This window comes from Acanthochromis polyacanthus, chromosome 5, assembly GCF_021347895.1.
Source record: "Acanthochromis polyacanthus isolate Apoly-LR-REF ecotype Palm Island chromosome 5, KAUST_Apoly_ChrSc, whole genome shotgun sequence".
NCBI classification, from domain to species: Eukaryota; Metazoa; Chordata; class Actinopteri; family Pomacentridae; genus Acanthochromis; species Acanthochromis polyacanthus.
In genome coordinates this window covers 12,738,432-12,753,089 of record NC_067117.1, presented here as the reverse complement: position 1 = coordinate 12,753,089, position 14,658 = coordinate 12,738,432, and the positions used below count along the sequence as shown (strand labels likewise).

Genomic DNA, 14,658 nt, shown 5'->3' with positions numbered 1-14,658 from the left:
AGACTGTATCTGGACCGTTCCTCTTTTCAAACCACATTTTAAATGTTCATTTAGAACATATTTCCTCTTGTAGTGGAAATTCAAGTTCAGCTTTAACCACTGATTAAAATAAATCAGATCAGATGGGTACATCTCTGAGCACTGTGGCTGGAAATGGGACGACCTGAGATAGAAAGAACGTTTACACCAGCCAGCTGAGCGGATCCCTCAGCGCTCGGTCGGCTGAAACAGATGACTGAGTGCACTCAGCCGTGAGGTTCCGTTGAGTCCGACACACATCGGCATTCTACTTTTCCACTCGGTCTGCTTCATTTGCCCGAGAAAACGAGACGAGGTTAACCTCATCCTCTCACATGGCCTCTCACATCCTTCTCTGAGCCGCTGAATCCCCCTGTCATTTTAAGACACTACACTGGTGGTTTTGCATGTTTTAGCCCATTCACTGTCAGCTGTGCAGCTTTTACAACACTGAATGTCTCCTGAAGCGTACTATAAACTTTCAGCAAGCTTTTCTTTTCCTTCCTTTACTTCTTTGGGGGAGGGGGTTACATGGAAATGGATCTGAATTATTTAGAGAATTGTCAACATTCAGAATCAGGCCCCTATGCAGCTAAATTATGATTATATTTACTGATGTTTTACTGCTGAGTTTTGACTCAACAACCAGCATACTTTTTATGCATAGTTAGCTGGTATGGTATGTATTTACAGCCATGGCCATAAGTTTGGACACAAGTACCATGACGCTTGTGAATCTTAGAAAATACCACAAAATTGTCACTTACAATACAGTACACAACTCCTGAGAACTATATTAAGTTTCATATTTTAAAAAAACGTCAAAAGAGTTTGGTGTCATTTTGTTATTCTTACCAAATTCGGTTGTGAAAGTACTGCATTTTTTTGTTATTTTCTTCTAATATTATGTTTTGGGAACAAAGTTGTTCCAATTGTTGGAATTTATTGATAATATTATATCCCTTGTTGATTTGTTGACTAATTAAACTGGTGCTGTCAAAAAATATTAGTTATGTTCTGTACTAGACATCAAAACAGACATAGTAAGTCATGCTGTGTCCAAACTTATGGCCATGGCTGTATGATTCTCTCCTGTTCTCTGTGTTTCATATGGAGATGCGTACAGTTTATTGAAAATCTGAATACATCTTTATAACTAGTCTCTATAAATTCAGGCTGGCAGTGTTCTTTCTGACAGAAATATGCATATATTTGCACCATAGTTGATGTTAAAAAAGAAGTTTATCTCTGGACAAAGACTGCAAGCATTTTATTACATTTAGATCACTGTGTAGAGCTTTATATGTAGAGGACAGATATGAGAGTCATATCATTTTTATCATCTAAATCTCAGCAAGAAAGCAAACAACCTGACGAATTAGTCACCGTACTGTTATATATAAGGGTGAGGGTACACTATGATGACAGAGAAGTTGATTCGGGAGAAGATCTGAGACTAAATTTTGTATAGAGCCAAATGAAACACTTCCTCTTTTATCATAGAAGAGGCAGCTGAAACATTCTGTCTGCTGACAGACGCAGATCAAACGACGCTGAGCTCCCAGGAGAAGTTAACATGGTGGATGAGCAATGTCACTGCTTTGGCCCGACTGAAAAACAACAGCGAGCAATAGTAGCTACACGTGTTCAACGCTGTATTCTGCTGAGAACAGGAGATATGTATTAGTAAGAGCAAGACGACAAACAGCGGACTGAGGGAGTTGTCATGTTGAGTTGAGCGGGAATACAGGCGAAGGTGCTCTTTAGAGATGAGGTTTGGTAATCAGAACAGGCCAAAAATAGGAGCAGATCCACCTCTGAGTAGATGTCACACGTATTCTGAAGTATGTTAGGTCTCTTCAGAAACTAACAGATGGCGATGCTCCACACAAGCCTTACAGGCTGTCTACTGATTCATAATGTGGCAGTGCTGACCAGAACACAGCTCTGAACAATAGGAAACATTTGGTGGCTGCAGCTTCGCAAATCAGAAGATTTGCTGCTTTTTCTTCTACACTTTATAATTGTAAGCTGAAGAGTTTTGTGCGGTTTTTTGGTTGTTGTTTCGTTGAAATGTACAACTATGGAAGATGACTTTGGGATGTGGTCACTTTGCATATGCATTTGATATCATGTTATAGACTGAATAATAAATAGATTGATACTGAGTATTCAAAGTAAAATATATGCATTAACCAATGAGTTACTATGCTTGATTGTTTGCAACTCGTGTCTGAAGTGATAGAAAAGGCTATTATGTGTTCGGTACTGAACAGAATAGAATTGAAACCTATATTAGTTATTGCTTATGGTGTTTTTGTAAGTACTTTACATTCATATTCAACCGATACAGTGTCAGAAAAGCCGGTGACATGTTTTAACTTGTTTATAACCTGAGTAAATATTGCTTTGTGTGAGTGAATGTTGTTGCATTTAAGCACATTTCATCTTTTGATAGTGATTGATATGAATGCCTCACTGATTTTCTGATTGGCTGGACAGCTTTTCTGTAATGATTTTTCATGTCTGACACCCTCAGATATCTAATAAAATTAATTTTGGTACAAGATTTTTGTAGGTTCAACGTAAATTCTCCATTAATTTAATTCATCTGGATTTTAGGTGAAACTATCCACATCAAATAATTTGTACCGTCTGAACTACAAAAAACACTAGTAGGTTTGAAAGGCAAAATCAGCAAAATTGCACTCTTTGTTAGATCCAGAAGCTGTAAAAACAGACAGAATGTGTATTTTTTAATTTGATTTTCAATACCAATTGACCACATCTAAGATTAAAATCATGATATTTAATCATAATCATGGTATTCTACATGTCTGTAGAAGCTCTCTAAAAAAAGTCATGTGTCTTGACCAGATGCTGTAAAAAACAAAAACATCTATGCTCAGACACACAATGGTGAAGGCTTTAGTCAGTAGTTTAACATCTATATTGTATTTTTTTTTCCAATATTGGTAACAATAGGCAGCACTTGGAAAAACACTGTGCATGTTGATTCCAGGTTTTCCATTGTTGTAAAATAATCAAAGAAATGGAACTTTTTTCTTGTTTTTCTTAAAGATTTTTTGCATCTTTACTCTACTTTAAATAAAAACACACAACAAAATGTCCAATGTGTCAATATTTGAAGCTCATGTGAGACAAATAAACTGAAAGAATATGAAAATATCATATTTGGAGTTCATGGACTTAATCATTAATGAGCATTAGTTACAAACAACCAAAATAGTCTTTAGTTGAAACCTTCACTAAGTGTTCTCAGTGTGACCAGATACTGGCTTAACAACGTGTCCTCACAATGTTTCACAGTTGTCAGCATGGCAGCCTCCTCATACGTCCATCTGTTTTCTTCTAGGAGCTTGACATGGCTTATTATGACTCCAAGGCAGAGCTGGATTATGTGAGTAAGGGACAAATAAACTGACTCTTCTGTTACTGAGGCCAGTCGATGAAAGGAAGACTGTAATCAAAGCCGTAGTATTAGTCACAGATGAAAAGATGAAGATTTATGCATCATGTGTTTGTTCTCCCGGTCTTATAGTACTCCATGGACGGGGAAGGAGAGGTGGAAAATCCTTCTCACATCAAGCTGGAGTTTGTGTATGATCCAAACTTCAAAAACAACGTCAACTATTCCTACACGGCCGTTCAGATTCCCACAGATATTTATAAAGGAGGCAAGTAGGCTTGTCATTGTGTCATTTTTAAACCAGCAGCATATAAAGACATGCTTTTGATCTATTCCACATGAATCTAAAGAGAGTTTTTATGATGTTTTCCCACCAGCTCCGGTCATTCTGAATGAGCTGAACTGGACACAAGCGCTGGAGAAAGTGTTCATGGAGAACAGTAGAGAGGATCCGTCTCTGCTGTGGCAGGCGTTTGGGAGTGCGACAGGAGTCACTCGCTACTATCCAGGTAGGTCTACCAGTGTTTTGTCCCTTAACAGTGATTTATTTTGAACTGGCTGAGTAAGGCAAGAGTTGAGGTTACATAAAAAGTATGATGTAAATATTTTTGTCATCTTTGCAGCAACACCTTGGAAAGTTCCTGATAAAATCGATCTGTACGATGTCAGGAGGAGGCCCTGGTACTGTATGCTGCTGGAAACATGTTTTCCTGTTGGCCCCTTCATAGGCGCAGTAGATTTACAGAGCTGAAGTTCTGCCTTCTCATTTTCTTTTGTCACAGGTACATTCAGGGCGCCTCGTCCCCTAAAGACATGGTCATCCTCGTTGATGTGTAAGTCATAAATAATATTTAAATAATTGAAATTTGGACTTGCCTTGGGTATTATAGATGGCTCAAGACCCTTCAATTAAACTTATTTTGTCCCTTTAACTGAAAGCACTTTCTCTTGCCTTGTGGTTCACTCAGTTTAGCATAAATACTAGAAACAGGGGGAAATAAACAGCCTGGCAGGCCACCTGCAGAGTCCAGGAAGTAACAGCTCCCAGCCAAGAAACAGTCTGGCACATACCCACGTAAAACAGCAGATTATTGCATTTGCACTTTGTTTTGTCATACAAATGAAACAAATGGGATAACATGTTAAAAGTGAGCTAAAGAAATGCTGGTCAGTCTACCGTTAGACTCAGTCAGACTGGTTCTCTCCTTTTCAACTTTTTATACTTTATACTAAGTTAACCATCTGCTGGCTGGAGCTTCATATTTAACAGACAAACATGAGTGAGAAAGTTGGTATTTCCCAAAAAAGAAAGTGCTGTTTTAAGCTAAATTAAGATCAAGCCAAGTCTGGTTGCCTGTTTCTGTGTTGATCAGACAGTTGTGTGTTTCACTGAGTGTCGTCAAACTGTGTTTGTCTCCCCTGGTTGCTATTCATTCTGGTGATAAAGGTGCTCTGTCCAAGGTTACCCTGCTGCTGAGCTGCATGAGGAGAATAGGAAAGCAATCGACCTTTTCATGAACACAAAACATGTTTGTTTGCTCATCACATGTACAAGATGATGACTGAGTTAGGCGTGTATTTGAGTACAAAAAGGAAATAAAAAATACTAATGAACAATGGAACTGTTAGAACAGCATGTTTTATTTCAGTGCTGGATGAGATTATTATGCACCAACAGCAAAGCAACACTGCAGAATGTGAGCAATAACCACATCTAATGAGCTTAAATATGCTCTGAAACATCTTCTACATTGTTTTTGAGAACAAATTTAACAGTTCCGTCACTTTTCTATTTATTCATATTTTCTCACATATCTTTTATTGTTACAGAGAGACTAAACAACTGCATCTCCACTGCTAATCTGCATAAAATGTGTCTTAAAGACCATGAGATTAAGTCCTATTCAGCAGCACTTTGTTTATATTAACTGCAGCTCACACCTTCAGGTTTAGTCAGTTCACTTGCATATAAATAATAACTTAAATGTGTGCTTCCACATAATTTTGTTTGCTTGTATTTGCTTATATCCTACTCCTATATATATATATGTGTGTGTGTGTGTGTGTATGTACCGGGCTTTGCAAAAGTTCTGTTACACTCGGTTTCATGATCTTTAGAGATGTTTACATGTCTGAGTGAAAAATTCCATTAAATAAACTGAAAGTTCTACCTTATAGGCAGGTGTCCTTAATACAATTTTTTTCTCCGGTGAAGTTGTATCAAGATGGAAGTCAAAAGAGTTGAGATATCTGCTCTCTTTTGTGCTGAACATCAGCCGGATGACCGTCCACAGAATGGTGAAGATCTTTCAGGTCTCCACCATTCTTGAAAGATCACTGAAAGTTCTTCACCATTCTTGAGCCTCTCCGTGACTCTGTGGACGGTCATCAGGCTGATGTTCAGCTACTTGGCTCTGTCAGACTTGTTGTGGCCAGCATGAAGGAGAGCAGATATCTCAACTCTTTTGACTTCCATCTTGATACAACTTCACCGGAGAAAAAAATTGTATTAAGGACACCTGCCTATAAGGTAGAACTTTCAGTTTATTTAATGGAATTTTTCACTCCAACATGTAAACGTCTCTAAAGATCATGAAACCGTGTAACAGAACTTTTGCAAAGCCCGGTATATGCAATTGTGGTGATGCTTCTCTGTTGTGTTTCTCAGGAGTGGCAGTGTCAGTGGACTCACCCTGAAACTGATCAAAGCATCAGTGATGGAGATGCTGGACACTTTGTCTGACGATGACTATGTCAACGTGGCTCGGGTTGGTTTCAGCCACCGACTCTTCATCACAGATTCTCCATCCTTTCACGTCTTTCCGCTGCTCCTTTGTTTCATATTTCATATTCCATTTCAACTGCGTCTGTGTTTCAGTTCAACGAGAAGGCTGAGGCCGTGGTTCCTTGCTTCAAACATCTGGTCCAGGCCAACGTGCGCAACAAGAAGATTTTCAAGGATGCAGTGCAGCAGATGCAGGCTAAAGGCACCACCGACTACAAGTCTGGCTTTCATTTTGCCTTCAATCAGCTGTTAAATGTAAGTGACCTGCTCGTTTAGCTTGATATCAGTGCCAAGGATTGTATGCTCAGTTTACTGTATTTACCAACCACTCTGTGTTTTGTTTTCTGTATTTTTTAGAAGACAAATGTCCCCCGGGCTAACTGCAATAAAATCATTATGCTGTTCACTGACGGAGGCGAGGACAGAGCTCAGGATGTCTTCATGCAATACAACTGGCCCAACAAAACGGTCAGTTTCCTCCGATCATCTCACCCTCCTGCGTTTGAACATTTCTAATCATGTTCTGAAATTTTCGTTAAATTTTGTCTGTTTGTTCCCCCCTAAGGTTCGAGTGTTTACCTTTTCGGTGGGTCAACATAACTACGATGTCACCCCTTTACAGTGGATTGCCTGCACAAATAAGGGTGAGCTCAACTTTCTATGTCATTCTTTCACCTTATTTTTAAAATATTTTTTCTTAAATAATCTTTAGCTTCATTGCTATGACAGGCCTGCTGTGTTTGCGCTTTAAACCGATGAATCAGTGCTCACAAATAATGGAGCCATTTCTTGTACACACAGGGACATGCACTGTTCCTAGTAGAGAGCATGACTTTTACTTCAATTATTTAAGTGTTCACAGAACTCTGTTTGCTTATGCAGAGTTCAGTTTGGCTCCTGTAGATCAGATACAATGACTTGGTGACTCTGAAAATACCTTTTCTTTTTATTGATGCAGAACTATTTTCTTTTGCGTGTGGGTTTCATCATTATTTTGACACACTAGGCTGGATTTGGTGTCTGACAGCCCATCACTCCTTTACGAGTAGATTTTTTTTTTTAAAGAATCCTCTGGTCATGTCCACTGAGGCAGCCTTTCAAAATGTTTAGCTAACACAATGTAACATTAGAACACAGGAGTGATGGTTGCTGGAAATGTTCCTCTGTGCCCCTATGTAGATATTCCATTAAAAATCAGCTGTTTCCAGCTAGAATAGTTATTTACCACATTAAAAATGTTTAGACTGTATTTCTGATTGATTTAAGGTTATCTTCACTGAAAAAAAAAATGCTTTTCTTTCAAAAATAAAGCCATTTCTAAGTGACCCCAAACTTTTGAACAGTAGTGTACATATACACATATGAAATAGATCAACTGATCAACCGATAAACCTATAAAGATTATGGAGTTCTGTTAACTTCCACCAGCAGTGTCATTCTCATAATCTCTACCGGACAGTTATTACTAAATCTCTTAAATTCTACTGAAGATCCCAAAGTTTTCAAACACACTGAATAAATCAGACTGAATTTTAAAGAAGTGTGTATGAAATTATGTGTAAGATGATATTAATATTACACAATACACAATAAAAGTATATTTAATTGAATGTTGTAGACTGAAAACCTGCATAGCTATTTTAATCTTCAAGCTGTTTAGGGGTAGATACAGTGAAACAGTGGCTGATACGGGATCAGGATTAAACTGCATTTTGATTTCTAAAGAAGCTCTTTGAATTCCAGCTGATGTAATGATTTTAACTGAACTGTGTAAATGCAGATACCTCAGATTTAAAGCTCAGTAGTATCCGTCTTTAAGCTTCCTATCTGTGGGATTCAAGCGGCTGAGTCACTATTCTAGTAACATCTAGTCAAATCTGGAATATTTATGAGCTCCTGTTTTTTTCTGATAGAGCCGCTCACACATGCTCCCTCTCCTTCTCTCTCTCTCTCCCTCTCTCTGTTTTTTTTCCTCCTCCATCGCCTGCCAGGTTACTATTTTGAGATCCGTTCCATCTGTGCTATAAGGATTAACACCCAGGTGGGTTTGTCTAGTGCCTCTGACACAGCTGATCCCTGTTCACTGTTTCTAATTATCCTCTTTCTCGCTCTGCACAAACACCTATTCTCATTTGTTTGCACACCCATTCTCCCCTCGGCCTGATGTGGTTGGTGTTTGGAAGCTGCAGCCGGTCATGTATGTCTGTGTTTTTGTCAGGAGTACCTCGACGTGCTGGGACGCCCCATGGTTCTGACAGGCAGCGATGCCAAGCAGGTTCAGTGGACCAATGTGTACCAGGATGCTCTGGTGAGACTGCATGAGCCCATTGGTTGAACAAATACAGGAAATACGTTGAATACACAGCTCTTGTAAATTGACATTGATGATTTGGGGCTTTGTTTTTTGAAGGGTCTCGGCATGGTGGTAACTGGGACTCTTCCTGTATTCAATCTCACCATGGATGGAAACTCACAGGTAGCTAAAGTGCTAATTACACTGCGGGTTAGGTAGTTGAGAGATTTACATGTTGAAGGTTATGAGTTTTTCTATTTTCCCCTCCGCTGAGAGATTCTTTTGTTGTGGTAAATGGTGAAAAAATGACCTTCCACGTCTTTTACTAAACACGCTTTTTGACCAAGATGAAACATCATGAGATCAAGGACAGATGTGAAGGAGAGTTTGTAAAGATGGAGGAAAATCTGACTAAACTACATAGTGATGTAACAGAGAATGTTAGGGAATTGTGAGACGAGATGAGATGAGCGATTCAGTACAACTTTACTGATCCCAAAGGAAATTTTTTTGCCAAATATTGCTCAGAAAAACAAAGTTACATAACACAAGAAATGCAATACGATTAGGTACAATACACTGCTTTTAAAAAAAAGAATAGAATAGAAAAAGCAACAAATAATGCCGTTAAAGACAGTGAGGTAGTGAAGTAATATCAGGCAGGATAATGAAATAGTATACCCGAAATTAAAATAGTACTCATTACAATGAAATATTATGAAACTGAAGGACTGCACCCAGTGAATGAAATATTGCAGATAAAATTTTAATTTTGCTCATAAAAATGAAATGTCACACGATACTGAAATTGATATCACATTAACCATTAAGAAAAATAGTATTGCAAATGCTGTGGATAATATTATTCAGATTTAGATTCGATCTGTGCTGTGCTCAGTATTGTTAGAATACATATGTTGCATTTTGTTTGGTTAATTTGTGCAAAAAACTGTTAAAAACTACATATTGAGGTTTTGCAGGGGGTTATGGGCCCCACTTTTTCCTCAGTTGGACGCAATGACTATCTGGTGCTTAGTTTCACTCAGTAACTGGCTGCTGCCTCCAAATTCAACATCTCCCATACTGAAGCAAAAAAGCACACTGCCCCAAATGTAGTCTCACATTGCCAGGCCTGTAGGGAAGAAAAAAAATTGTACTTCTTTAAACAAATCACAATTGTGTTAGGCGGTACTAAGCCCAAGAAGCAGTGATGGTGCCCCGGTGTCAGGAGCTGCTCTGGTGGAACATTCACATGCAGTGAGAGGAGCACTGTCATTTTCAATTGTTACTGTACAATCCAAATCTTAGGCAAAACATACATTTTCCAGTGTGTAGGTTGCTAGTTTGAAGCTGCCGTTGCTGTTTCTTGTAGCTAAACACATTTTGAAAACAGCAACACATTCAGATAGTTGAAGGGAAAGAAAAAGCTGCATGAAATGTGCAGCAGAAATGGCAGGTTTGTACTCACATTCGACATCCAGTGAGTCAAGCTAATGCGGCTATTTCTCTATCTACACATATTTATCAATGCTGTTCTTCTGGGTTTTTTTTATTTTATGTTATCAGAATCAGTTGATATTAGGTGTCATGGGAGTGGACGTGCATCTGGATGAGATAAAGCGACTCACACCGCGGTACAATGTACGTACATGTGATCAGCAACTATAAGTCACATTTTTCTTCATCTGTACTTGACATGATGGACATATTCTTCACTGTCTTTGTGTTGAAACAGCTTGGGGCCAACGGATACATATTTGCCATTGATCCAAATGGATATCTGCTCCTTCATCCCAATCTTCAGCCAAAGGTGAGCTATGTTTAATCCTGTAGAAAGCTTTAGATTTACACTTTGAGAAGCGTACCTGAAATCTGTTTTCCATTTGGTGTTACATATTCTACTTTCCTTCCTTGACTCCTCTCAGCTCGTGAACCTTCCTGAACCTGTGACGCTGGACTTTCTGGATGCAGAGGTGGAGGACAGCAATAAAGAGGAGGTGAGCACCAAGAGGAACTAAAAAAAACCTTCAGGTTTCGAGCACATTGTGTTCTTTAGTGTTGTTAAGTTCAAGTTTGAAGTTATAACCATGCCAGTGAACAACAACTTCTGCCTCAGGACAATCTGCCCACCAGTTTAGTGTCTGTGCAGGCACTTAAAGGCCCACGTAGCATGTTTTTTGTTGCATATTGGTTACTGCTTTGTGTTTTCATTGTGCAGATCCGACGCCAAATGATTGATGGAAGACCAGGTGAAATGCAGATTAAAACTCTCATCAAGTCCATAGATGAAGTAAGTAGAGTCTGTCTTTCAACGTCCGCACACATTTCATCTTTTTAGCTACCACAGAGTTCACTCAAACCTGCGCTCATTTGTAATCTGTGGTAAGATGATACAAGATGAGTACAGTAGTAGGTCCATGAAACAAGCTGCTCAAACAGTGAAAACAACTCTTATTTACTTTTATTATACAAATTGACTGTTTGGAAATGAGATGTAGAATCCAACAAATCTGTGATCTGAAATATTAATCACTGCAGAGCCACTTTCTGGGTTAACTTTATCTAACTGTTTGAAGTAATTAAGCTATGATTTAAAACCCACATCCTAGTAAAACTGTTTCTGCAGTGTGATCATGTATGAAATATAATGCACATTTAAGGCAATTTTTTTCAACTTTCACTGTATATTTGTCTCTACATAAGTGGTTTAGGTTGTTTTATCAAAGGGCCAGTACTTATTCTTTATGCCTTCAGACCAGCAACAGCCGTAGTCAGATTCATTGTGTTTTCAGGTTGTTCGTTTGTTCACCTCATTGTCGTGAATGCGATATCTCAGGGACGTCTTGAGTGAACTTTTTGAACAAAATTTGTACACACATTTTTTTCTTTTTTTTGCCACAACTCAAGAATTCCAACAGTAATTATGACGCAATTTCCCTCGCTTTTTTAAACAGGAAAAAATGGTGACATTCTCCAAAAAGTTAATGGTCAAACTTCACTGTGAAATTGTGAAAACACTTTTCTGGCCATTACTAAACGCCATCACTCAGCAGCAGAGGCGGAAAATGTGATTCTGAATGTGCGATGCTGACCTTCGGTGTCCACCTTTAAACTGTGGTGACTGTACAGATCGTCTGCGCTGCTGTGGGAGTCATGCATGAATCATTCACGTTTTAGAATTTGCAGCTTCTTTGCAGCGACTTTCATAATTGATGCTTTGTCGACTGTCATCGCAAAAATTTAGCCTTCATTACATAATATTACAGGAGTGTCAGCAGACATTGATGTAAATTGCAGCTTGATTGTTTAGTGGAAGCTCACAACCGCAAGTTGGTAATTCTAGTTTATTACCATATTCAGTGAATTTCAGCTAAGCTCACATAATGTCTGTATAATTAGTCCTAATACTCATCATCTCAGTGCACGGTCCTTCTGGCAGATCTTCTTATCTGTTGTGATTTAAAAGCATGATATTATTACGTATAGTGATGCATCATCATGCTGAGTTTTCTGTCTTTTGATCATAGTTTAAGATGTACAGTAGACCATTTTTCTTGCTATGTTTACACACATTACTGGACACAAAACATTTCATTACATCAGAAAACACTAATACGTTTAGAGCATTTTAAGGTTATGATGTTTTGAACTTTGGGGTTGTGGTAAGTTTTTTTTAAATAACAATAAATCAATCAATAAGTATTGATTAAAGATTGGGCTTTAAAATAAGTGAGTCTCTGAGCAGCTTGCTCAGTAGCCTGTGTGCCCTCATGAAAAAAAATGAAGTGCAGCTTGTTATTGTTGGTTATTGGACAAAACTACACGATGAGGAAACCTGCAGAACCACAAGCACAGTCACACCTCCACAAAACAACATTTTAAAAATGTCACATTAAGTAAAACTGAGTCAGCTTCAGTCTGTTTACTGTTTTTGTTTTGACTGTTCACACTGAATTGTCTCCGCTGTTGTAGTCCTACATCGACGAGGTGTACAGAGGTTACACATGGACTCCCATCAACGGTACAGATTACAGGTGAGCTCATGCGCTGGTATGAATCACAAATAGTAGCACAACCAGCTGTGGTCTGAGGAGGAGGCTGCAGGCACAGATTGATTCAACTTGTGTTTGTTTATTCATTCATGCCTCTCCATGTTGGGATGCCGCCACCTGCAGTCTGGGTCTGGTATTACCCCCTTACAATGAGTACTACATCCAGGCAGACCTGAGTGATGTGATGCTGCAGCTCCAGTGTGAGTACAGTGAGTCAGTTTCATTAAGATGCTACACAGAAATACAGACATAAAAGAAACCTCACCCTCCTTCTTTCTCTGTCGCAGATATGCAGTCGTTGCTGCCCAGCTCCTTTGAGTCATCAGGACACGTGTTTCTGGCTCCAAGGTGACCATCTTTATCTCTTTTGATTTCACTCTTCAGTGAAAGAGAAAGGTGCTTCTTTATGCTTTTGTCTCTGCAGGGAATATTGCAAGCGTCTGCAGCTCTCTGACAACAACACCCAGTTTTTGCAGAACTTCCTCTCCCTCATGCTGGACATCTCTCCAGAATCTGATGAGTGTGAGTGCGCAGTTTGGTAACATTAGACAACGTGTTGCAGACACACAGATGAGATAATTAGATTGTGTTTTTGTTGCAGGTGATCAAGGCCTCATCCACAACCTGATTTTGGATTCGAGGATCATTGGGCAGCTTGCTTCTCGTGTTTGGAAAAACAAGGACCTGAATTCGTGAGTCAGCTTGTTGCTGCTCTATTCTGTAAACATAGAAACCATCCAGCATGGCAGAACTCACTAGAGCTGACTGATGAAAATGAATTGTTACAGGTACGGCTTCCTGGCTGTCTTTGCATCCACAGATGGAGGAATAACACGAGTATTTCCCAACATGTGAGTGAGATTAAAATACTTACTTAATTCAAGTGTTAATATTAGCACAGGCACTCTGCTTTCAAACATGCTGTGATGTGTGTTTATTTTACAGAGCTGCTGAGTTGTGGGATGAAGATCCTGAACCGTTCAACTCTAATTTCTACAGACGGAGCCTCGACAACAGAGGCTACATGTTCAGGCCTCCGTTCAGATCCAGTGAGTAGTAGATTCACTTTCATGTGCCAGACTTCACTCACTCAAGTGAGACTTTGCTGCAGATGTTCATTAAAGCAGGAGTAGGTAGAAATTCCAGAGTAACCTTTCAGCATATTGCGAACCAAGTCGTCTGAGAGGAAAACAGAAATTTGCTCCTCCTCTTGGCTGTTTTAAGACTTTGACAGGAGACTCTGGCCAACCACATTTCTTTTTAGCAATAAAATGTAATTTCTATTGTTTTTTTTTCAAATATTTTTAGGATGATTCAATGTCAGAAAATCCTGCAAGAAAATGTTACTGTTCCAGGATCTGCAAACAGGAAAATTGAGTAATCATAAAGAGGGTTTACAATTATATGCAATACACATCTCCATATCGACATTTAGTGACCATATGTTAGCTCCATATGTCACAGTTCTGCACAGACCATCTTTTTGGGTTTTTTTATTTATATAGTTCATTGTTTATTGAGGGTGGGTTGTATCAGTGTATCGCCTACAGTAGATGACGGCCGGTTTCGGAGACGCAGACAGGACCAGCAGTGAAGCAGAGCAGTGAACTGCTGTTGACGGGGTCAGCAGCAGAACGTATCAGAAAATCAATAGCAGTTTAACCGTGCACTATATTTAGAATATTTCTCGCCGTGTTACCTTGGCGTCAGACTGGCCTGTCCAACTGGGAACTTAAGCAGTTACGAGGCTCGATCCAGAGCCAGCAGACAGAGTAGAGTCACACAATAACACAAACAAACAGATCAATCGAGGCAGAGGCAGAGGCAGACTCACGTTTTCTGCAAGAGTGGCGGCTTTGAAGAGAGCACTATAAAAGCTTCAGTGTTTGTCTCTCACATAATTCATTCATGAATACAGACAGTTGGGTTGTTTACTATTACAATATTCATAAAGAAACTCATTAGACTGCATGCCAGCCTGTTATCTACTCTGAGCCATGAGAAGCTGGCATGTATTCTCTCTTTCATGACTCAAGTGTGTGTCAGTGGCTTTTAAAAGGATTACAGCCTCGTTCTTTTG

At 39.2% G+C, this 14,658-nt stretch overlaps 1 protein-coding gene across 1 annotated transcript in view; it reads left to right on the top strand.

Annotated features, from left to right (window-relative positions):
• The window catches only part of LOC110955267 (voltage-dependent calcium channel subunit alpha-2/delta-2-like), a 49,386-nt gene that overhangs the window by 24,272 nt on the left and 10,456 nt on the right, over positions 1 to 14,658 (top strand). The window contains exons 5-27 of the mRNA XM_022200194.2: positions 3,395 to 3,439; positions 3,581 to 3,716; positions 3,826 to 3,957; positions 4,072 to 4,129; positions 4,231 to 4,281; positions 6,117 to 6,216; positions 6,327 to 6,488; positions 6,591 to 6,701; positions 6,799 to 6,877; positions 8,225 to 8,274; positions 8,452 to 8,541; positions 8,644 to 8,709; positions 10,093 to 10,167; positions 10,262 to 10,336; positions 10,452 to 10,523; positions 10,745 to 10,816; positions 12,499 to 12,560; positions 12,702 to 12,778; positions 12,866 to 12,926; positions 13,003 to 13,100; positions 13,180 to 13,270; positions 13,367 to 13,429; positions 13,524 to 13,627. Of these exons, the coding sequence (XP_022055886.2) occupies positions 3,395 to 3,439; positions 3,581 to 3,716; positions 3,826 to 3,957; positions 4,072 to 4,129; positions 4,231 to 4,281; positions 6,117 to 6,216; positions 6,327 to 6,488; positions 6,591 to 6,701; positions 6,799 to 6,877; positions 8,225 to 8,274; positions 8,452 to 8,541; positions 8,644 to 8,709; positions 10,093 to 10,167; positions 10,262 to 10,336; positions 10,452 to 10,523; positions 10,745 to 10,816; positions 12,499 to 12,560; positions 12,702 to 12,778; positions 12,866 to 12,926; positions 13,003 to 13,100; positions 13,180 to 13,270; positions 13,367 to 13,429; positions 13,524 to 13,627 (1,930 nt within the window). The remainder of the gene's footprint in view (positions 1 to 3,394; positions 3,440 to 3,580; positions 3,717 to 3,825; positions 3,958 to 4,071; positions 4,130 to 4,230; positions 4,282 to 6,116; positions 6,217 to 6,326; positions 6,489 to 6,590; positions 6,702 to 6,798; positions 6,878 to 8,224; positions 8,275 to 8,451; positions 8,542 to 8,643; positions 8,710 to 10,092; positions 10,168 to 10,261; positions 10,337 to 10,451; positions 10,524 to 10,744; positions 10,817 to 12,498; positions 12,561 to 12,701; positions 12,779 to 12,865; positions 12,927 to 13,002; positions 13,101 to 13,179; positions 13,271 to 13,366; positions 13,430 to 13,523; positions 13,628 to 14,658) is intronic.